Genomic DNA, 24,435 nt, shown 5'->3' with positions numbered 1-24,435 from the left:
TTATTATTATTATTATTATGTCCGAGAAATACCAAGTATTTGAGCATAGACCTTGTAAATGGTCAGCCCTTGGGAATAAAGTACCAGCAAACCGTCAATTGACATCATATGGTCATATTTCCTTTTAAGTTTACGGAGTGATTTAAAAATTCTGTTTATTGGTTTCAAACTAACATTGTTTCATAAGTTAAAAGTGATAATCATTAAATTCAAATACAATTTTTCTCTTCAAAATAGAGATGATCATATTATCATCGGCCAAATTAGACCCATTTCCATCTAAATGGAGCCCACAGCTACCAAAGTTGGACATGGCCCAACCATATGTGATGGACGTGTCAAAAGTTAAACAAACATTAGACAACACATAATACTATCAATTAAGACTAAAAGACTAGTCAAACATGGATAGGCTTTAAATATGTAAATAACAAAAGCACCCTATAAATATTGAAATTAAAGAGGTCCGGATCCACCCTAATTCTAGATTGAACTAAAGGGGACTAATTCTACATCATTGCAGTTAGTAATTGCCTACAGAGATAATGATTGATTCAAAATTGGACCTTCTCAGTTCAATCTAGAACTAGAGAGGTTCTGAACTCAAATTAGAGATACAATATCTATTCGGCTAGCCTAAGTTAAGCTTGATCAGACCAATCAACTGGCACCAAGGAAAAGAATGAGGAGGCAATGCTGCATGTTACCATTTTCTCACAATTCAGGGAGGTTGTTGATGCACCAAGGGTGGGTTTAGTAAATGTTGGAAGGAAGGAGGGCATTACTACCCGGGGGTCCCGCTTCCCGGTCTCTTTGCCTTTTATGGATGTTTTGGGTGTCACATGCCACCACCCACGTTTCCCTCTTTACAAAAGGAAAAGTAAAGCCCCTCTCTCTCTCTCTCTCTCATCTATCCATCCGTCCATCTCTCCATCTTCTCTTTTCCCTACGCTTTCTTGGGTCCACACCAACTCCCTTCCCCTCCCCTACTTGTGACTTTGTCTCTCTCTCTTTCTCTCTCTCTAACCTCCTTATCTCCTCACTGAGATCAATCGCTTTTAATATTAACGAGTCGTCGGTGAGAATAAGAGCGATCTTTTGTTTTTTAACCTAGTCTCTGCACTGAGGGAGAAAGAGACGGGGGGGAGGTGGAGAGCGGCGGGGAGTGGCGGGCGGAGGGGCCGCGGTGGCGGGTGATGGTCCAAGGGGGATTGGGGCGGGCGATCGATGTGGGTGTGGGGCTGGGTAGAACGCGAGATCAGCAGCTGGGTGGAGAAATTGGGGGCTGACGGCGGCGGTTGGATCTGGGGGCCGGGCGGCAGGCGGTGGCATGTCGGCGTAGCGCTGGGTGTGACGGCCATGGCCGGACTCGCCTTGGCCGCCACCCTCGTCATCTCCTCCCGTAGGTAAAGAAGAGAAAATAGAGAAAAAAAAAAAAAAAGCCCCCACCCCCTTCTTCCTCCCCCTTCTTTCTCCCAACCCTTTAGGAGTAGGACAAAATAACGGAAATTTTTAGAAGAAAAATAGATGAAAGATCTCCGAAGATCTCACACCTCGAACTCTTCGTCCTCACCATCTTCATCATCGTCGACAATGTCGTCGTGGATCCATCTGAGATCGCTTCTCATTGTTGCCTCCTCACCTGTCCCTGATCGGTGAGTCCCCTTCTCTTTCCTTGGTAGTTCCTTCCTCGGCTTAATTTTTCTTTTCCGATTTGTTTGGAGTTCCAGTTCCGGACATCAATTTGCTAATATCTTCAGTCTAAAGCCTCGGTCTTTAGTAATGAAGAGAAGGGAAGAAATAGGAGTAATGGGTATTTGACTTGTTAATTTTCCATCTGTTTTCTTTCCTCTGCTGATTTGCTCAAAGTATTTGATCTGCTTGCTGCTGGCTGTGTTAAATTCGGTGGGTTAGAACCTTCGGATCATTTATCTTCTTTCTCTGTGGCAATTTTGATGAGTACTTTTTTTTAGGTGTGTGTTCGTGTGCTGGGTCACATTCTTTTATAGTAGATTGCGTTGCTTACCTGCTCATTATGTCTCTCATTTAATTACGTGGATAGATGGATGTGATGATATCAATAGATCTATAGAAGCGGTTTCCTTCTTCTCGTGAGCATCTGATCTATGGGAAGTATTTTCAGCACTATTATGGTTGTTCGTGCTTCGCTTCATATTTGGTGTTCCCAATTTGGCAAAACTTTCCCAGATCCCGACATGGTGTTTTGTGGTCTACCGAGCATGTGAGCATTGGTTTCATAATATGACCGATTCTTTTTGGTCCCCTATTTTGCGGTGATTCTTATCTTAGACATCAAAATGATGACATCAAACTGATGTTCTGAGAGTTGTCATGGAATTTGTGGAGTCTATAAACAACTATGTGTTTATCAAATGTATCATTTTCAATTCTTTGGACGCACCAGATATGCTGAATGTGGTAATGTTCTACTTTTTCTTTAGTGCTTGGTTCAATCCTAAATCATTCCGATTCATCCAGTTATTTTCTGTGATTTTGATGTCTGATTGCTCCAGCATCGTTTCCTTTTCTGTTAAATTCGGGAAGCAATTAGTGACCTGCTCTCTAGTCAGACCATGATGAACACATACGCATACAGTTCATTGTGGCTCTTAATTTTCTTTTCTATGTTAGAATGCCTTAAGAAGGTTTTGAATTTTAATGTGTAAATAAGATTTCATAGGAATAAGTTCTTTAGAATTTTCTGTTTGTTCACCTTTTTCATTCAGTTTTTATTCCTTATGGTATCTGTTGATAATTTGACTGCATATTTCTGCAGAGGTACCCTTAAATCGCCATGGTCTAGAAGGAAAAGAAAACGTTTACTTACCAGGCATCAATGGTACAGTTTCTTTACACCAGATGGAAAGCTTCGTGATGGAGGGGTGAAGTTTCTAAAAAAAGTCCGCAGTGGAGTAAGCGCTGGCTATAAAATCTTTTTCTGTTTGATTTACATTGAGTTTTGCTGATCATGCTATTTGTGAGTGTTGGAGAAATATCCTCAATGATCTAATCGAATTATTTATGGTTTAGGGAGTGGACCCAAGCATCAGGGCTGAGGTTTGGCCTTTCCTTCTGGGAGTGTAAGTTATCTCAGCTGTTGTCTTCAAATGCTTCTTTTTTTTTTTTTAAATAAAATATAGGGCCGTTATATATTTACTTGATGGCTGTCATTTTCATTTTCATTGCAGTCTGTTTGTCGACCTATTTGTTTTCAGTTATTATGGTTATAATTTATTTATGCAAATCCAAAACCTAGATTTGAATGGTAAGTTATTTATGAAAACCCCAAGTCTGGCCCAAATATAGAACAGAAAATAGAAAGTAATATTTAAAATCAAGGAGGTTATAGAAATACTTTTTATTCAAGATCCTATAATTCCTATCAGACAAACAGGCCACAAAGCTTTCATCTATGATGATTTTTGCTAACAGTTTGGAAGGAGTTCAGATAGGTAACATTAAGGATTATAGCCTCTCGCAACATAGTCAAACTTACAACTGCTTACTTAAAAACTCAGGATGCTCTATTGATAGCCTATGTTCCTAGACATCTTGTCCATAAGATGGTGTAGTTTATATAGCAGCACAAGCTATGTCATGGACATGAAATTAAAAAAATCTGCATCTTAATGCAAATTCAACTTTGCAATTTGTTGTGCACTGTTGATTCTATATTTCTGTTGGTGAGTAGCTGAACTGAGAGCACACATAAAGGAAAACTATTCGCATACATATACTGCAAGCATTGTACTTATTGATCAATGAGTTGCTACTTCTATTCATAAGGCTGTAATTAGAAAAATAATGTACAGGACTAGCATATGTGTAGCATTCTTGTGCCTATAGATATATTGCAAATAGTTATATAAAATATACATTGCAAGCCACTGTTGTCGTTCTTTCTGAATTATGAGGTTGCCTTTACATTACTAGACTAGATTATCATCAGGATAAAAGAAACTTCTTCAGGAGGGGGAAAGAGACTTGAGTAGATAATGAATATGGAAGGAGTATCTGATGGATTCTGATGTTCATGGAGCATTGCATATCAGCATAACTGAAATATTTGTACCACATGAGTTTAAAGGGGAGGGAAAGAACTTGAGTTCTAAAGAGATTCAGAACAAAATTCTTGGGGCAAAGTTCCATCATATGGAGTCTACTTCTAGAAGTAGATAAATAGTACACATATATGGTTAGAATTAAGGTTGTATAAGACCCAAAATTCAATACTTTATTGGGTATTAATCACTAGATTTGGGTCATTTTAAAAGAGTAAATTCTACATTTAATGTATCAATCAAATGTTTGGTTCATAAGCAGAATGTTTGAGGAATTTTTTTCAAAATGAAAGGTATGTGATTAAACGGGATAAGATGCAGTATTTCTTGTGCGTGTAATCCGCTGCCAAAGGACTCTTGCATTAGGATTTAATACAAAATGCAAGTGCATATAGGATCAAGATTTTAAATCCCGTGGGACAAACGTGTCTCGGTTTCTCCATGGAATGGGATACCCCGCTGTTCCGTTCCGTCCCGATAGTGGTCCCAGTTATATATCTCAATAGATATCCTCCATCTTTCTCTACGTTCTTTTCTTTTTTTCTTTTTTTACTTTCTTCCTTCTTTGCATTCTTTTCTCTACTTTCATTCTTTTCCTTTTTCTTTCTATTTCTCCCCTACCCCCCTCTTTTTTTCATTTTTCTTCTTCTTTCCTTTCATTTTTCTTCTCTCCCTGCAAGGATGGATTTCATAGTCCCGAGCCCATCCCGCTTCCGTTTTCTTATAAAAATGGGATGGGATGGCCGGGACGCCCCCTGTCCCGCCGGGATGTAAAATCTTATATGGGACTACTTAGTTTTATTGTTTCACGTAGAATCTATCGATCAAATAGCATATATGTAATTCTGGCCAATAACTAACATGATTGTTAGTTAATTAGCCAATTTTCCTCCTCATATAAAATTTTCCCAGCAGTCCTTGTCACTTTCTTACGAGAGGGTCTAATGGTGTGTGGAGACCTGTTTCACTTCTTTGATGTTATTTCACCACTTTAGTTGATTAATTTATAGGTTGGTTAATAAGCTTGCTTCCTTGATGGTTAATGTATATCTGTTTTTGCACCTCAATTTTTTGTTTTGCACTATATTTGTACAGCAATATATGGATTTTTTTGTTATCGATTTGTTGAATAACAAGGTTAAGAAACCATCATTCTTTTGCTAATCTCACAGTTTCATATCAATATGCCATCCAATCATCACCCCTCTAGCTGCTGCACCTGCATCCAGGTTTTTTCATATTTTGCCATCAAAAATTGTACAAGTAACAATGCATGCTAACAAAAGATATTGAAGAAATTTATTTCGACCTCATCACTGCTGCTTCTGACAAATAGGAATTGTTCATGCAAACCTATTCACTGCTGAACTTAGTATTATCCATATGTTATTGCATTTGAGTTGGACTTCTCATTTTTGTATATTCTCATTTTTATGAATTCTGCACTTATGCTGTGACCATCTGCTGTGCCAACATTGGCAAGAAGATGGAAACTTGAAATTTGATTGGTAAAGTTATTGTAAACTGTCTATATTCTGCACTTACAATGATGCAAGTGAGGTTTTAATTTGAATCAGATTGTACTCATCCATCTTCAATAGATTAATGAAATAAACTTGAATTATATTGCTGGTTTACTTCACTTGTGTTAATTAAAAATAAAAGGTGTTTATGGACTGAGCAGTTATGTCACTTCTAGTGTTTAGCTCGAGTTCCATATTCCATTTTGAGTCGGTATGAAATATTCATCTATCTAAGTGAATTTTGTTCAAAGTTGTGGTTGAGTGAGATAGATTACTGGAACATTTAGCTAGAAGAGCTTATGGGTGGATTTTTTATGTTTGAGAGTACCAATTAAGATTTTTTTTTAAAAAAAAAAATGATATTCATACTATATTTTTCCTTTTCCTCCAGATTAAACTTTATGCAACTTTATTTGGAAAAGACAAAGTGATAGACCTTATTCGATTGGTTACTTATGTAGTTTTTCTGTCAATTCCAAATCCATGCCATTCTTTTCTTGTTTGGCATTTGCAAAATATCCTGAATACTGGGATATGTATTGAACAGATTACTACAGCTGTTATCTTATAAATTAACAAATAATCCTATTAAGGTTGTAACTGTGATACTTTTTATTCTTGCAAGGTTGTCTTGTTTCACATCCTACTGATACTGATTAAAGAAGACTTGGTGGAAGAAATCATAAATAACCACTTTTTTTAAAAATTTGTCAAGCTCATCTTCACATATGTTGCATATATTAGCAGTCTTCATGTATGCGACAACATGGTGATGTTTCATGTCATTCTGCAAATTTTAGACATTACAATACTGATCATCTATACATTTGAACTTTTTGTGGTTGTATGTTTAATTTGTGGGAGCTGCATGTCATTCATTTTGCCTAGCGTGCAGCATACAAAGCTTTGTTGCATTCAAGACACTTCAGTAAATTGATAGTGATGTGCATGATATAAGTACCAATGCTTTAAAGGCAGTATTGTTTATCTAGAGTTGCTAGAAGCGTTTCATAAATCTTTGTCATTTCTTTGTGCAGCTACAGCCTCAACAGTTCAAAGGCTGAAAGAATTGCTGTTAGACAACAGAAAAGGTATTTAGACTTGGTTGCTAATCTGTTTTCTAATCCATGGTTTTCTTCTTTGTGAGTTTAATTAAAGGTGATTTGAGAAATAACTTGTTCAAGAATGTGTGCAACACAATGACATTGAGGGAAAATGGGGAAGGACAATTTGTTTGTCAACCAGTCAGCTACTCTATTTTCCCATCTGTCTGCATAGTATTGGATGCCATGTCATACCAAGCTGTACTTGAAGTTGCACCAAGTTTTGTTTGTAATGTGAATATAGATGCTATCAGTATTAGAGGCAAGATCAAATTCCGTTGTTTCTGCTTCTAATACAGGAAAGAATATGAGAAACTAAGGAGACGGTGCCGGCGACTTCTAAAGCTAAGCACTGAGGGAGACAAGGAGTTGAAGGAAATAGCCCAAGTTAGTTATGCTGAAAGCCCCATTTTTATTGAGGGCCATGAATCTCCTGGCTCTGGAGACGTGTTTAGTGCCAGGGAGTCCCTCTCTGTTGATCGAGGAAGCCTAGATGATGGCAACATCGAGCAGCCATCACGAGATGAGACCTCTGCTTCCAACTCATGTAATGTCGAAGAAGACAAGAGTGGGATCACTCATGTCAATGATGCATCTGCAGGGGAGACTGAATCCTCCGATACTGAATCATCTACTGAAGACGAACGTGAAAGCCATTTGATGTACTCTGCTGCAGAAGAGAACATGGAAACTGATCCCAATTATATTAAAATTACTTCAATTGAAGGGGATAACCCTAAATCTAGTCGAGCAGCTGAGGACTTCGCCACATGGCAGCGTATCATCCGTTTAGATGCAATAAGAGCTAATCCGGAGTGGGTCATCCACTTTCCAGCCCAAGCTTTAGTCTCTGAGGACAAGGCACTCAAGTCTGCTGTTGCTGTTGGTTTGAAGGACTATGACCACTTGGAGCCATGCAGAATCTACCATGCTGCACGCTTAGTTGCTATTCTTGAGGCATATGCACTGTATGACCCAGAAATTGGCTACTGCCAAGGTATGAGCGACCTCCTATCTCCCATACTTTCAGTCATGGAGGAGGACTATGAGGCATTCTGGTGCTTTGTGGGCTTCATGAGGAAAGCCCGGCATAATTTTAGGCTTGATGAAGTTGGCATACGGAGACAGCTGAACATTGTATCAAAGATCATCAAGTCCAAGGACTTGCACCTGTATCGACACTTGGAGAAGCTTCAGGCAGAGGACTGCTTCTTTGTCTACAGAATGGTGGTGGTTATGTTTCGCAGGGAGCTCACTTTTGAGCAAACTGTGTGTTTATGGGAGGTAATGTGGGCAGACCAGGCAGCAATCAGGGCAGGTATTGGAAAGTCTGCATGGGGGAGGATAAGGCTGCGTGCTCCTCCCACTGAGGACTTGCTGCTGTTTGCCATTGCAGCCTGTGTTCTGCAGAGGAGGAAGCTGATCATAGAGACGTACAGCAGCATGGATGAGATCATTAGAGCGTGCAACAACATGGCAGGGCAGCTGGATGTCTGGAAGCTCTTGGATGACGCCCACGATCTAGTGGTCACCCTACATGACAAAATTGAATGATCTGGTGTTTCTCCATTGTTAACCATCTTTTAGTCATCTCTCCCATATTGGGTTCTTTGCTCTTTGGTTGCGTCATTAATACCAGTTGCTGTGATAAAGCAATAGCACTGATGCCACAGTGAAAGAGAGTTTGGAGAACCCAATATTGGAGTCGAAGGGGACTGTCTTGTTGTTTTAATACTTTAGAAGAATCATCCCAATTTATACTAGTGCAGTCGATTGAATCCAATTCTTCCATGCTTGTTTTGTTTTGCACCTCTCGATTTGGCATTTGGTAAGCCTTGTAGGTGAATGGGTGCGCTAAATTTGCTACAGATGAATGAACTTAATGCAGATCTGTCATGTGTATTGCTCTTTGTTGCCAGGTTTCTTAAATATGTGCCAAACATTTCTACCAAAAAAAAAAAAGAAGTGCCAAACATCATTTTAAGCAAGTCCAGCAATTTTCAGAAAAGTAGTTGTTTGTTCTATGGGATTACATTTTACCAGCAATACTCCAAGGGGAGGGCTTGATTAAATGCGGAATGCAGCATTTTGCTCACTTTGCAAATTTGCATAGAGAGAGTCACGGCGAAATGCAACGTTTTGCTTAATTCGCATGATCTAGGGGAACAATAACCCTTTTATTTTTGCTTAGAAAAAAGGGGAAAATAACAGCTTTGTCAAAACTCATCCAATTAGAACAGCTAAAGCACGAGCTAGACTGTAGAAGATCTAATGGATGTGACCCTGTCATTAAAGCCTGTTTCACAAAAGCTCTAGTTGATCTACTAAAAAATCTGTAGGCTTTGTTTCACCCCAGATCTGATAGGTGTGATGTCCACTGTTTGGCATTTAACCCCTAGAATTTGGAGATTAAAAAATATTTGCGGTCTTCAACCTTTTTTTCTTTTCTTTGTTTTTTTTACGGCAACCGGTCTTCATCTATTTTCATTAAATTCTGTCCCTACGGTCCGATCCTTCTTGCATCCAAATCCAGAGAGAAAAAGGGGTATAGATATGCATGATAACTGTTTGATGCGTATTGAATATTCGATTTTATTTATATTCTAATTAATTTTATATAATATTTATAATTTTTTTAAAAAATATATAATTATATTAACATGTAATTAACTTTATTTATGATCCACTCAATAATAATTTTAATTTTATGATCATAAAATTTAATTATCTAATTTATATCCATACTTATAATATCTAATTTGTATATGTAATTGTTCAAAATAAATATGAATATAAATTTTTATATATGATTAATATATATATCCGTATATGTATTCATCAAATACAATAAATATGAATATGGATATATTAGTATCCAATCCGGTTTCAGTCTTAAATGAAATCAACTATGGTCAATAGACTATTGAGGATCGAAATAATCAATGGGCTTAAGATGATGATCTCATACTATAGGTATTTCTTTGATCCTAGTGACTCCAATTTTAGAAAGTTGAAAAATTCTCACGTGGAGTTCTTGTCAATTAATCCCCAGCTAAGGCTCCAGGCAGGCTTGTAAAGCAAACCATACCAAGCAAGCTCGGCCAAATGATTTTGATGTGGATCGGGCTCCCATGAGGCCTATTGGGCTGGAAAAAGAGAAAAAGAGGCCCAAGAAAAAGGGCCATGCAAAGGGGAACTGGGGTGATGGCAAGACTCTAGTACATCCGCTGGTGTAGATCGATGTGCCAGCTTCATCCGGTGACTCCGGGATATTCCATTTCTGTGACTTAGAGGCACTCACTTATGGGGGCTCAGATAGCCCCATCATTGGCCGGTGATCAGGAGTGGGGGGTGGAGGCCAGGAGGGAGGCTAACAGCACGCACCCTATGACCCAAAGCATGGACCATGAGGAGGTGGTGGCGCATCTTAGACAGGCTATTCAGGGGGAGGATGGGAGTTCTTGGGCTCTGGATTCCTTGACTATGGAGGCTAATTTTTATGCAGAGAGGGGCCCTGCTTCGGACCCTCCCCTTCCCCAGCCCCCCCTATGAAGCTGTTGATCTAAAACACCCGAGAGGCGAAAAAGTCCTCATTCCGAACTACGTTCGGAAGGCTTGTTCGGCAGCATCGTCCGGACATCTGCGTTCTCCTTGAGACCTGGCTTTCAGGGCCTAGTTTGGCCCAAGCTAGACGACGAATCCCATGGGTTTGGAGCACCTATGCTATGGAGTCCAAAGGCCTGTCTGGTGGGATTCTGGTGTTATGGCGTCATGGTCCAATTAGAGTGGATGCTTTCCATAGCTGCAAGCAGAAGGTGGCCCTTGTCATTTTAGAGCAGGTAGGAGGCCCCTAGCTGTTAGTTGGTTTGTATGCGAGCACCGACCATGAGAGACGGAGGACTCTTTAGGCTGAGATTTTCAGGCTGGTTTCACAGGAGATCCCTTTCCTCATTGCTGGTGACTTGAATTGCATTATGGGGCCCCATGAAAAGAGGGGTGGCAGGAGGTATGAGGATATCATTGAGGTCAGGGAGTCCAGAGAGTTCATTGGTGATTTAGGATTACTTGATTTTGGCTTCATTGGCCCTAGATTTATCTGGTGCAACAACCGACAGGGTGGAGCTAGGGTTTGGGAGAGGATTGATCGAGCTCTTGCCACCGCTGATTGGATCCAACACTTCCTGGGGCATTCGATCCAGGATGTTTCGAGGATTGCCTCAGACCACTATTCACTTCTTATCTCCTCTGATGGCCAGAGCATCCCTAGGGCATCGTTCCGGTTTGAGAGCTTCTGGACCCTCTACCTACGGTCGTGGGATCTGGTCAGGGAGGCATGGAGGATCCCGATCCGTGGTGATGTGAGGTATCAGATGACTAGGAGGCTTGAGCTGGCTCAGCACCGTCTCATCTGATAGAATCGAATCGAGGTCGGTGATATCTTCAGACAAATTAAGGGGATAGAGGCAGACATTATAGAGCTTCAAAGGAGGGAGGATACTAAAGGGGGCCTTCGAGAGCCTAAGCTAAGGGAGCTACGCCTGAAGCTCTCCGAGCATCACTCCTTACTGAGGTAGCAGGAGACCTTTTGGAGATAGAAGTTTAGAGTACAGTGGATCAAAGAGAATAACCGAAACATAAGATTTTTTTCTTCAGACGACGATGGTCCAGAGGTCTATGAACCGCATCAGATAGTTGAGGGACAGCGAGGGCAGGATGGTGGAGGACAGTGGCACGATTAGAGATCAGATCTTTCAGTTCTTCAGATTTCAGTGGGTTGTTGCTCTAGACAGAGGGGGAGGCCATTCCAGATGCCTCGTGTAACTATCCAGATCATTGATGGCGAGTATGATGCCCTGGTTCGTCCTGCTTCGACGGAGGTGCGGGGTATCCTTTGGTCCCTCGAGGAGGGTAAGACTCCAGGTCTGGATGGCTTTTCCCCTCTCTTTTTTCGTCGATACTGGCCGATTGTTGGGGAGGAGATGACTGATGCTATCCAGTTGATTTTTGCATCCAGAGAGATTTCTGTGCAGTGGAAGAGGACTTTGATCACCTTCATTCTGAAGAAGTCTGATACGACTGTCCCGGGGTACTTTAGACCGATCAGCCTCTGCACCATTCTTTACAAAGTGTGTGCAAAGGTCTTGATCAGATGGCTTCAGCCTGTGATCATGCAGTTGATCAGTCAGGAGCAAAGAGCCTTTGTCAGTGGCCACAGCATCTCCGACAATATTCTGCTTGCCCAGAAATTCATGCATGATTTGTAGCGGGCCCCTGTTCGTCAGAGCTTAATGACTATCAAGCTGGACATAAAGCATGCATATGACCATATTAGCTGGCGCTTCTTGCGAGAGTCACTCCATGAGTTTGGCTTTCCTGACAAATGGATCGACTGGGTTATGGACTGCATGGAGGTCCCGAGCTTTGCCATTCTGATCAATGACACTCCGACAGAGTTCTTCCGCTCGACCGATGGTCTTCACCAGGGATGCCTCCTCTTTCCATATCTATTTATTTTATGTGCTGATGCATTATCTCGTGCACTCCATGCAACTGTCTAGGGGACAGAGTTGTAGCCCTACTGGCCCACCCCGAGATCCCAGCCCCTCTCCCACCTCCTATTTGTTGATGATTGCTTGCTTTTGGGACATGCCTCGGTCCGAAATGCGAGATGCTTCACATCTATGGTCGAGGCATACTATCGTGCTTCAGGTCAGCTGGTGAACCTCTAGAAGTCGTCGAATGTGTTCAGCCCAAAGATCAAGAGCCAGATGAAGCAGGTGATTAGAATCAGGCTGGGGATCCTGGAGTAGATTGAGACTTTGATCTATTTGGAGATCCCCATCACGGGTCAGAGGCTCCGACGAGCTGACTACAGGGCCCTGGAGTAGCAGATCCGAGGCCGATTGGAGGGTTGGCAGGGCAGCACCCTCTCTATGATGAGTAGGATCACCTTTGTCAGACATGTTCTCAGCTCTATTCTGATCTATCTTTTGGCAAACACCATTGTGCCGTGCTCCTGCTTCAGGGGTCTGGAGCAACTGTTTCATGACTTCCTATGGGGCTCCATGCAAGGGGGCTACGGACTTTATTTGCTCTCTTAGGAGATGGTCTGCCAATCTCTGCAGGATGGCGGATTGGGGATCTAGTCCCTCTTGGTTAGGAGGAAGGCCATGATTGTCAGGCATGCCTCTAGATTCCTTCTTCAGTTTGACCGTCCGTGGAGTCATGTGATGAGTGTCTGATATGGCTCTTGGGACCAAAGGAGCCCAACCAGTGCTCTGCATAGTTGTTCTTTCATTTGGCGGAGATTTGCATCCGAGCTCCAGTCGTTGCGGCTTACATCAGATGGCTGACTGGCAATGGAATGTCTGTCGAGGTGAGCCATAATGCGTGGATCTCTAGCCTCCCAATATCTCTCTGGCTAACTTTTGTTAGCATGGAGCTGGGCGTCGAGATGAGGGTCCGGGATTTGATTTCGAAGGATGGTAGGGTCTGGAGAGTGGAGGATGTGGCCCGTCTGTTCGGGGAGCCACTTGATGTAAGGATCCTTGCTACCCCCATCTCTATTCATCATGGTCAGGACACGAGGGTATGGGGCCAATCATGCTTCTCCAAGGTGATGATGGGGAAGCTCGTCACGTGGTGTAGGTTTGTTTTGAAGAGGAGGATCAACGTTGCATGGATCTGAAGGGTGCCGGTCTATCCATGAGTCCATCTGTTTCTTTGGAAGGTGGTCTAGGATCGACTGCCGACCCGAAGTCTTCTTCAAGGAAGAGGCATGAAGATTTTCACTACTTGTACGATATGTGGCCTGGAGGACGAGATGATGAAGCATGCTCTATTCCGATGCTCGAGGGTTGAACTGATTTGAAGGATGGCTGGTGGCCAGCGATGGGAGGCTGATAGTGGCCCTTGGACTGATCAGTTCCTAGACACGATTCGTCGGCTTTTTATTGACGGCGGGAGGTTGGCTTCATGGCCTACCATATCTGACTTTCTAGGAACAATGTGGTCTTTGATACTGAAGTAGTGCCGGCTCATCGGATGCTTGAGAGAGCCCACTGTCTCGCCAGCGAGTACAGCCATTTTGATGCTGCTGGCCAATTTCTTGCCTCCTCGAGCTCTCGGAGCTTCCTTGCTGCATGCGCAGCGATCTGCCGGATACTTCTAATATCTTGGGAGCCCCCACCATCGAGATTTGTTAAGATCAACTTCGACGGCAGCATCAAAGATGGTAGGGGTGGTACGGACTTTGTCATTCGTGATTCAGACTCTAGGCTGTTAGCTGCTGACGGGTATCTTTTGATCGAGCCATCGGTCTCGGGTGCTGAGCTCCATACTGCCTGGGTAGTTATCGCCTGTGCTTGTCACTAGCTGCAGACGAAGAGGATTTTTATCGAAGGTGACTCGACTACTATTATCGGTTGGATATGGTCCGAGTTGAGGCATCAGGCGGTACATCCTCTTCTTCATGACATCTGGACTTCCTTCGGTAGCCTCTATCATTCGGCATGTCTACAGAGAAATGAACAGTGCTACAGATTGGATGGCATCCTTCGTCGCGGACCATTCTAGAGGGTGGACTTAGCACCAGGGTGATGAATGCCCTGGATCTCTGTGCGACCTTTTGTATGCTGATTGTTTGGGCTGTTCTCATTTTAAATTGATTTGATCATCCATCTGTATCAAAAAAAAAAAAAAAGCAAACCCAAGCGACAAGCTTCAAAACTAGAGCTGAAAGATGTATGAAAAAAGTTTACGAGGGTCTAAGTCGAGCATTTCCATTCTTCCTTTCTTCCATGAATCATTGGATGAAAGAGCCGATCATATCCCACTGGTAATTTTCCACAATTCTCTCTTTTCCTACGTATTTTATTAACTGAACTGTTCAAAAACAACAGCACTGCGATCAGTGTTTATAAGGTTGGGTGGGGTGAAATTAAAAATTCTGCCCGTTCGGACTGGGCCCTTCAACACATAAGTAGGTTGTACGACTCGACGATATTGGTATTACGCCTTCATTTGCTCAAGAATGCCATTCTCTCAGCCTGGCTATCATATGATTGATAGTTTGATAATTCTCATCGCTCAAGGAAATGATTTTTCAAGTCATAAGTCGCAAACAATTCATTAAATCCACCAAGATAAACTAATGCACTTCAATAACTTGATCTTAACCATAACTCAGGATCTCTGATGTCTCTAAAGGCTTTCTAGGCTACTGAAGAGTCCAACCTAGTAGAACAAAAACTTCCCACCCACATAAAAAAAGACTCACAATAGCAGGCATGCATCGCAGAAAATTCTATACCATTCTTTTTTTCTCTTTGGCTAATGGCAGAAAATTCTGCACTATTCTTCTCTTGAACTTGAGCATCGGAGGCCATCCTACCAGATCAACTCCGATGACCTTCCTCTTTTTTTTTTTCTTCCGGTGGAAGTAACCACATTCTGTCTCTCACCTTTGCTAGCTTAATAAGTTTCTGCAGGTGCTTTCTACTTCCTAGTTTGACGTAGCCTTGCAGAATCCACTCGCAGAAGCCTATCCAAGTATCCAATAATTAGCTAACTACCAAGGTTATTCAAGCAAAATTGCAGATGAGTGGCTCCTAAACCACATGCTCCAGAGGCTTTTGAGATAACAGAAGACCTTTCACCTTGATCTTTACAGAACCACAAATTAAGAGCTTTCCATATGCACTTAATAGCGAACATAGAAGGATACCTAGGTCGTGAAAAAAACATAACATGAAAAGGAGGAAGAAAAGTTTCAAAAGCCTAGAAAACAAGGATAGCCATTAGATCTCCAGTTAAAGACCAAAAGCATCTCCAATATGTAAAAATCAAATTCCTGCACTACCTAAACAGAAGGAAAGACCAAAAAGGTCTCGAAAGCATTCGTTCATTATTGCTTTTTCTGAAATTGTAATAGCTCAAAATCCATCCACAGCGCACTCAGAGATGTTCCAGATTTAACACAGGAAACTCTGAAGTGCGAACTGAAAGGAAGCAAGATGACAGTGAAATTTTGACAGGCACACCCCTAATTAATTACCACCATCAGGATGGTTGAATGGTGTTGCAGTTTAACTACTTTAAAATTATCAAATCCACCACTAAGGCTAAGTTTCAATGGAGTATGGATCATCAAGGCAAATTGAGCTGCTACTCTGCTTTGGTAAAGTGTCGGACAGCAAGGGCTAAGCCCAAGATCAAGATGGGCACAAGGAACTGCAGTATTGTGATAATCAATTGTGGAGTTTTATCAGGATTGGAGGGAGCTTCTTGTGGTGGCGCATAGGTGTGCTTAGTTGGAATGGTTGAAGAATCTAACTCCCCAATAAAGTACTTGGCCATCATCTCCCTAGCGGAGGTACTATGACCTATATCTTCAAAATCATTGGCTGCATCCTTCCCTGCAAAGACAGTAGATGCACAATTCAACTCTGCAGATTTTGAATGGTTTGATCATGCTTTCTTTTAGACGAATGGAGGAAAATATCTGACATAAGGCAACTATCATATAGGTCAACAGAAAGCCAAATTGAATTATTACCAGTTGCCGCTAGTAAGACGTCATCACCACCTGGATGCTCATCCATAAATGGGGTGACATTATACACCTGAAGTGCCAATATGTTGAAAAAATATGTGAGTAATTTGAGATGAGAAAAACATAATTAGCATGCCCAAATTTCTATCTGGAGCCTCAGGAATAAACATAGAAGATTGATAAACAATCATATAAGACATGGTTACAAATTTGCCAAGCAAAGATCCCACAAGATTCATCATGACATGAAAATAATGAAAGTGACCAATTAAGTCCATCTCAAGGCTTGGAAATAAACACATTGATCATCTAGCATCTTGTCCTTATGCCAAGCATGGGAAATGATAAACATGGAAATGCTTATTAACATATCAAATTTTACAAGTTAAACAATCACTCTATAAAAATTGTAAAAAAAGTCTTGAAAACAACACGGAACTGGGAACCATCTGTAACTATGGTCTACTTCCTCGACAGCTTGGGTTGAGGTATATTGAACTTTGGCATTCTATGACTAGCTTCAAATAATTATTTTTAGAATAAGTGAAACAACAAAAACAGTTTACAAGCAGTTATTTCATTATGCAGAAGTACTACCAACCAAGCAGTCTCTATTGAAAAAAGACACATAATGAAAGATGATACTCATGTCCACCCACAGTGACCTAGATTTCTAATTGTTCTCCTAGAATTCTGGTCAAACAAGTCCCCACAAGTTAACACACATTAACTGTTCAGATATGTTTTAAACAATTCATAGATTATTGTCCCATATGTTAATAAGGGGAGCTTGTCAAGTTAAAGTCAACTTGCCAAATGTGGCATGCGTTCAATGTTTTATAAACATTAGTTGATTTCAGCCAATGTCAGGAAGCAAACAGGCAAGATCAGTAATATTCATGATTCAGTTTAAGTGTGAAACATTGGATATGTTACTAGGCAATGTCACGTGATTCCCTACAAAGGTTAAGGCTAGAATGAGCACTATCACATATTTTACAAATTTTTTAACGTGACTAAATAAAAAAGCATCAAAGTCACCAAGAGAAAGGAAAAAGGTATTTGAAGAAAAGATCCACTTTTCTTCTGAGAGTTGGTCAAGCACAACCAATTTTTTGTTAAGGATATGAGAAGTACAAAGAAACAGAAAAGATCCACATAATTATCAAATTTGCAGAAAAGGCCACTTTTCTATTTTGCAGAAATGCTCCATCTTGATTTTTATTCAGCCATAATAACCCTGATCTTCTAAGTACTTATAAAAAGCATTTTTAGTGTGCATAAAATTGTATTATATGTGCATCCACCAGTAGGTGAAGCTGAGGTCCACTACAAAGAGGGAACCAAGTTTCCACAAGTGGCCATCTGTAATACATGGTGGACTTTGAGATCCATGGTAGCTATCATGTACTAAGCATTACAATGAAAAGTTTCCCTGGGACACTGAAAAGCTCAAAGCCTGCCCATATATTGCAGGCTGGGCCATGGTGAAACTTAATTTTCACTTTGCAAAGAACTGAACCACAACCTTAGATATACGTGTGCATCAACTAAGATAAAGATATGCATTCTGATGAGAGGGGCATGACGGTCCTTGAAGTTCAAAGCAGACTTTCCATGAAAAAAAATAATTTGGCTCTTTTAGAAATTCTGAAAAATCCCAAGAGGAAAAAATTATCAGCTGCACAAAACAAAGAATGCAAGTTTCATTCAGAGCAGAATCTTGAAGTGAAAAGAAGATTTATGTGGATAATTAGCAGAGCAGAAGCAAGGAGATTAAGATATTTATTTGCAAAAAAAAAAAAAAAAGCATAGGGTTGGAAATGAATGCATAAACGAAGCTCATATGTTGCATTGATGATTGGATAAATATTGAAAAAACCAGTTGACATGGTCCGGTCATGTGCAACTTAAATTGATGAGATAGAACTGGACATCTTTTTTTATGATTATGTAACTATATCTGCATATATGGGTAGTCTAGAAGAGAACAAAAGAATGAATCAGATGGATGAGTAACAATTGGCTGAAAGGAGCTCCCTTTGTGATGGTATGACTTTCTGATAGAAATAATCCTCTGCTCTATGCATGACATACAAATAGGGGCCCACAACCAATCTCTCTTTGGCTTCCCAGAAATCAGGCTCTCGGGCTACTTTCATAGGAACCCTCCATGATACACACTATGTTTAAAGTCCTAATGGCATATTAATTCCTTAAACTGTGTACAAATGTCGACTTAAGATCCAAAGTTTCTCATCAGCATCCCAAGTACAGAGGATTGAACCTTTACACTAAAGAAGAGGCCAATTTTACCACAACATTTCATTTCTAACTTAAAGGCACATGCACCACAGAAGAGGAATACGTTTGAGTCCCTTAACAAATCGAATTTAATGTTTATCTTATCCAAATATTTCAACATGAAGAAGAGGAATATCACTATGTCCATCATTCTTTTCTAGTCAACCATATTAGATTTTTTTTCTTTTTTCACTTTCCAGAAACACAAAGAAGGATAAGAGTGGATAACACTAAGCACCGGATCAGAAACCATTCATTCAAATCTAATCAGGTAGGAAACTTCTTACCTCAAAGAAAACCACATTCAAGAATAGTTATACTATTGAAGGTTGATCTTAGAGCAGCTCTTAAACTTTATTTCATTCCAGTTTAATGATCTTCTGGCAAACGTTCCTCTCAAACTTCCTATGGTCCTATATCTAGATGGGTATGATTCCGTAACTTTCTTCAGTTGATCCCTGTTCCACCAACAATCACTCCCTAGTTTTCAATGCCAAAATATGATAAAACTACAAGATTTTACACAGAGAACCTAGAAAGTATGAAACTTTCGAAATATGGAAGAGAAACAATCTACCACTCGACAATCATATCCCAGTTTTTCAGTTTCACCAATGGGTCCTGGAAACCATAAATGGAAGTTTCCAAGAAAAAGTACAGATTTGAAATCAAAACAGCGATGTCAAAAGAAATCGAAGCAGTTTAACCTATCATCAAACAGAGCAAGGCTTCTTAAAACCAGTAGTCTCAACGTCCAAACAAATAAATCCAAGAAGCTCCATTCAGAAGGCTTAAATCCAAATTAAAAGAAGGGCCAAAAAAACCCCACCCTTAGTCACAATAAATCAACGAGTCAATAAAACAAACACTTCCAAAACCCTCATAAAAATCCCTACTTCAATCAATTCAAATCCCAAGGAAACCTCGCTTCTCACCTATCACCTGTGAGCAGCTATTCGCACAGAAATCATCATAGCGAGTCCTATGAAAGCTTATACATGCAAATCTACGACCAAATTAAATAAACAAAACAAGGGGAAAAACAACGATATATGAGAAAGGTGAACAAATGTAGATGACAAAGAAAGGATAGACCTTTCCGGAAATGATGAGCCAGCAATCTTCGGCCACGTTGTGCTTGGCGACCTCATCGAAGTTGTAGGTTTTGGGATCGGTGGCCATTTGCTGCTCCAAGAACCACGATCTTAGATCTCAAACCGATGAATTATATACCGAATCAGTAATTTTTAGGTGAAAAATCGGAAGAAAAGAGAGATAATTTACAGCTGCGTAAGCGAGAAAGAGACGAGAAAAGACCGAACTTTCTTGCTCCTCCACCTACTTCCCTTCCCTTCTCCTCCCCGATGGGCGCGCCTGGGCAACGCGCTCCCAATCTCCAACTGCATATAAGTAGTTACCATAAGATAAATTTTTTATATTTTATATGTGTCCAGATGCGGTCCGTTACGTGGTACATTGCCCCTGCGCGGGGATATTGTTATTCATTTCTTGGAAAAATTACGGGTGGAGGTAACGTTCATTTCTTACCGCTTGGGAAACCAATAAAAAAAAGATGGGATAACGCACTTGGAATTAGCGGGTTGTCTTTTACTTCTCGGCAAAATTACGGACGGAGTTAGTGCTTATTCCATGCAATTTGGAAGCGGAAAATTATATCCCGCGCAGCGTGCACCACCGTACGTGCGATGGGATTTAGATACGGGGAACTTTCATAGCTCAGGATGCCATTTTTCTTGGTTCAAAAAAAAAAAAAATAGAACAACTCATATGCTTCAAGTTGGTTTGCCCTACAAGTTGAGTTATAATTATTTAAAGAATGGCGATCTATAATTTATTTGGTGGTAAATTTTTTTAAAATATTATTTTTAAAAAATTAATTTTTAAAATATGATATTTAAAAAATAATTTTGATATATTTGATTGATCATTAGAAAATAACTTATTTCAAAGTAGTTTATATTTGGTTAAGCATCCATTTTTCTTATAAAGTTGTGTGAAATATTTATTATACTTTAAATATATATAAGATCATATAATTTTACTCACAAATTTTTTATAAATATTAATTTAATTTTAATATAAATATTAATATATTAATATAAATATTATATCAAAAATAAATAAAACTATTATATTATTAATATTAATTTATTATATTGTAGATTAATATAATATTCTATTGACATAAATAATAATATTATATTAATATTAATATACTATAAATATTATAATATTAATATTAATATTAATATATTATATTTTTATATTAATATAAATACTAATATAATATAATTTAATATAAATAAAAATATTAATATTATATTGATATGATATAAAAGGATAATAGTATAAGGATATTTTTGAAAATAAAAAAGGCCTTCAATTCTCATCCACGAGAATTCTAAGAATCTACCTCTTTTATGATTTTTTTTTATAAAATATGAAAATTATATTTTCATGAAAAAACTTTTTTCTAATTTTTCTTTTTTGAAAACTCCAACCAACCAAGAATAATTTTTTCTAGCATCCAATAGTCAAATTTTTCCTCTTCCAATTCTCATGAACCAAATGAGTCCTCAATTGCATCTTGCAGATCAGGTTGCATTTTAATTACCAATCATCTGAAATAATGTAGCTCAATCCACTATCCAAGATGACTACTAAACAAATTGCAGGGCTCGCGTTGGTCGCCCACCACCTCCTCCCTACTTTGCAACACTCAACTCCTTTATCCCTCCTCCCCATATCGCACCCACTCTGCCTTCTCACACTTTGCCTCACCCCTCATCGGCGTTGGAGAACCCTCCCTCTATTTGGAACCTGGGAACCTTACCTGACCCCTTACCACACCCTCAAAGCCCCTCCTGTCCTACATAATGCCTCCCACTATTGTTGGAAGACCAGTCGAAAGCGAAAGAAAGCTAGTTGCTCCACACCAATCAAATGCCGATGTCGCTCCTCTCCTCCCTCCATTGTTGGGAATTGAAGTGGTCTATATGATCACATTAAGTTTTCTTTTCGTCTACCCACACTCATCGTGTCCCTTGACTTTCTATATTAATTTTCTTTAGAATCTATCTATATGCACGTATCTTACATTTATTATGTCCCTTGACTTTATTTCTAAATACATTTTAGTTCGTGCATGAATATAAATGACATAATTTTTCATTCAATAAATGGCTTAGATTCATTTTGAAAAGCACAAAATACATTCAATGTATGTTCGAAATTAAATGTAAGTTAGGAAGATTAAGAATACCTATTTAATTAATTCATTGATAGAAAGAATCATGAAAGGCTTATATAAAAGCTCTTGATCCCTTTCTCCACTCATGCATCCTGTTGGGGAATACCCACCGACCGACTTACGGTCGAAGGGGCCGACCCCGACGGACGACTCCGACTGGCCGACCCCGACTGGCCAACTCCGACGGCCGACCACGACTGGGCGACTCCGACTGGCCGACTCTGACTAGCCGACCGACCGACTGGCCGACCGACCGACTGGCCGACCCCGACGGACGACTCCGACCGACCGACTGGCCGACTCCGGCCAGGAAGTCTGATGGCCGACCCCGACGGCCGACCCCGACTGGCCGACCCCGATGGCCGACCCTGACTGGCCGACCGACCGACTGGCCGACCCCGACGGACGACTGGCTGACCTCGACGGTCGACTCCGACTGGCCGACCGACCGACTGGCCGACCGACCGACTGGCCGACTCCGACCGACCGACTGGCCGACTCCGACCAGGAAGTCTGATGGCCGACTCTCGCAACATGATGCTCGCCGACCAATGGAGGGGCCCGACACCACTCAGCTGGCTACCGACTTTGGGTCGGTCGGCTCCTCCAACCACCGTACAGCCGCCAGACGTTGTCAGCTCTGACACGGACATGCGGCGCAGTTACCTAGGGACATGGTCCCGCCGAGAGCCGGGTCAACCCTGGTGATTGGACGGCCACACGGCGACATGACATTTTTACGGCGGCTCTGACAGTCTACAGTGAGTTGACAGTTCCTCACCTGTCCGCGCCATTAATGACGGCGCCATACCGTGCTCCACTATATAAACCGGGGAAGGCAACAGTGCAAAGGGTCGATCCGCCCGTCTCTCCCGCATACGCAGGCTCGCTCCTCTCTCTCTCCCTCTCTCTTTCTCAGAGCTCTCTGTCTGCATTTCACTGTTGCCCAGTCACCTCTCTGACTTGACCGTCGGAGCGTCCCCGCCGGAGCCGCCTTCGGTCAGTGCGGACTTTCTTTTGCAGGTGCACGCTTCCCGGCGATCGGGCGACGAGGTGATTGGCCGCAACAGATTGGCGCGCCAGGTAGGGGAGCAGCATGACAAAGACAAGAGCTCAACGATCGAGAGTCACTGGGTCGGCCAGGCGCTCTTCCCGCCGGGAAGAAGCCTCCCCGCCCCCACCGGCGGCGGAGCCTAGCTCTCCGCGCCCTGCAGTGACCACGGAGGCCCAGATTGCGGCCATCGTACGGCAGATGACCGTACTGACCGACGCAGTCAAAAGCCTCCAGCAACAACCGGCGGCCCGACCTATGCCTTCCAGGAGCAGCCGCCGACGGCCGCGCCGACCCCTGTCGCCTCCATGCGAGCGCTCCCAACAGCGCTCCCACGGAGAGGAGGGGCGACCACGGCGCGACGACCGACGGTCCCAGCGGCCCTCTCCTTCCCCGTTGGAACGGGCGAGGAAGGAAAAGCGGCCGCGCACACCGTCGGCCTCTCTTTCAGAATCCTCCGGAGGCTCCACCCCTGGGGTCTCCCAGCATCGACGAGCGGACGACTACGAGCGACGGTTCGAGGAGATCGACCGCCGACTCGCCCAACTGCAGATGGACGGCCAGAAGTCTTCGAACGACGTCGACTTCCAGACCGCCCAGCCTCTTTCTCGACTGGTCCTCGATGAGCCGATTCCCAGTCGGTTCAAAATGCCGAACGTGGAGCCATACGACGGCTCCACCGACCCAGTCGACCACCTCGAGAGCTATAAAGCTCTCATGACGATTCAAGGGGCAACCGACGCTCTTTTTTGCATCGGCTTCCCCGCCACACTCCGCAAGGCTGCCAGGGCCTGGTACTCCGGCCTCCGATCGGAAAGTATCCACTCCTTCGGACAGCTCGAGCACTCGTTCGTGGCCCATTTCAGCACCAGCCGAAAGCCGCCGCGAACGTCGGACAGCCTTTTCTCCCTCAAGCAGGGGGAAAACGAGACGCTCCGACACTTCGTGGCGCGATTCAACGCGGCCACGCTCGAGGTCCGGGACCTCAACGAAGACATGGCAATCTCAGCCATGAAGCGGGGGCTGAGGGCATCCCGATTCACCTATTCCCTGGATAAAACCCTCCCCCGAACATACGCCGAACTGCTGGAGCGCGCATATAAGTATATGCGCGCGGATGAAGGGGCATCCGACCGACGTTTGGCCGAACCCAGAGGCCCGAAGGAGAAGCGGAGGAAAGGTCGGGAACCCGCCGAACCAAGCAGGCTCCCGACCGATAGTCGGGTCTCGCCACCCCGACGAATCCAAAAGTCACCCTGACGATGGAGTCCGAGACCGACGCATCGCAGGTATGACTCCTACGCCCCTCTCCCCGCTCCTCGTGCGCAGATCCTGATAGAGATCGAAGGAGCGGAGAATCTACGACGGCCTCGGCCTCTGAAGGCAAAAGGCTCCGACCAACACGGCCGATCGTCGATTGCCGAATCAACGGCTGGATCATCGATCGCCGAAACCGACGGCCTCGGCCTCTGAAGGCAAAAGGCTCCGACCAACACGGTCGATCGTCGATCGCCGAATCAACGGCTCGATCATCGATCGCCGAAATCG

General features: G+C 42.3%; 2 protein-coding genes across 3 annotated transcripts; one reads left to right on the top strand and one right to left on the bottom strand.

Annotated features, from left to right (window-relative positions):
* Positions 1-1,138: 1,138 nt before the first annotated feature.
* Positions 1,139-8,618, top strand: LOC105054082 (rab GTPase-activating protein 22). Of its 2 annotated transcripts, none has more exons than XM_010935483.4 (5): positions 1,139-1,655; positions 2,798-2,933; positions 3,052-3,101; positions 6,643-6,696; positions 7,008-8,618. In XM_010935483.4, exons 1-5 carry the CDS (start codon positions 1,528-1,530, stop codon positions 8,260-8,262), a joined length of 1,623 nt encoding a protein of 540 aa, XP_010933785.1. In that variant the 5' UTR covers positions 1,139-1,527; the 3' UTR covers positions 8,263-8,618. The 2 variants fall into 2 exon arrangements, with proteins under 2 accessions (XP_010933785.1, XP_010933784.2); XM_010935482.4 differs by having other exon boundaries at positions 1,143-1,406; positions 7,008-8,491.
* A 6,957-nt stretch (positions 8,619-15,575) lies between these two features.
* Positions 15,576-19,985, bottom strand: LOC105054083 (cytochrome b5). Its single transcript, XM_010935485.3, has 4 exons — positions 19,850-19,985; positions 19,661-19,750; positions 16,265-16,331; positions 15,576-16,124 (listed from the first exon to the last, which is right to left on the bottom strand). Exons 2-4 carry the CDS (start codon positions 19,745-19,747, stop codon positions 15,874-15,876), a joined length of 405 nt encoding a protein of 134 aa, XP_010933787.1. The 5' UTR covers positions 19,748-19,750; positions 19,850-19,985; the 3' UTR covers positions 15,576-15,873.
* Between the last annotated feature and the right edge of the window lie 4,450 nt (positions 19,986-24,435).

The sequence above is a fragment of the Elaeis guineensis genome, chromosome 11 (genome assembly GCF_000442705.2).
Source record: "Elaeis guineensis isolate ETL-2024a chromosome 11, EG11, whole genome shotgun sequence".
Taxonomy (NCBI): Eukaryota; Viridiplantae; Streptophyta; class Magnoliopsida; order Arecales; family Arecaceae; genus Elaeis; species Elaeis guineensis.
Note: the sequence above shows the minus strand (reverse complement) of the source record. Positions and strands in the feature narration are given on the sequence as shown.

Excerpts from the sequence above, each read along its gene's own strand:
- LOC105054082 (XM_010935482.4), top strand. The coding sequence starts at position 1,228 with ATGTGGGTGTGGGGCTGGGTAGAACGCGAGATCAGCAGCTGGGTGGAG. Across the intron at positions 3,102-6,642 it reads TGGCCTTTCCTTCTGGGAGT|CTACAGCCTCAACAGTTCAA; the intron begins GTAAGTTATCTC and ends TTCTTTGTGCAG. Across the intron at positions 6,697-7,007 it reads GCTGTTAGACAACAGAAAAG|GAAAGAATATGAGAAACTAA; the intron begins GTATTTAGACTT and ends CTTCTAATACAG.
- LOC105054083 (XM_010935485.3), bottom strand. The coding sequence starts at position 19,747 with ATGGCCACCGATCCCAAAACCTACAACTTCGATGAGGTCGCCAAGCAC. Across the intron at positions 16,332-19,660 it reads GGCTCATCATTTCCGGAAAG|GTGTATAATGTCACCCCATT; the intron begins GTCTATCCTTTC and ends TTGGCACTTCAG. Across the intron at positions 16,125-16,264 it reads CGTCTTACTAGCGGCAACTG|GGAAGGATGCAGCCAATGAT; the intron begins GTAATAATTCAA and ends CTGTCTTTGCAG.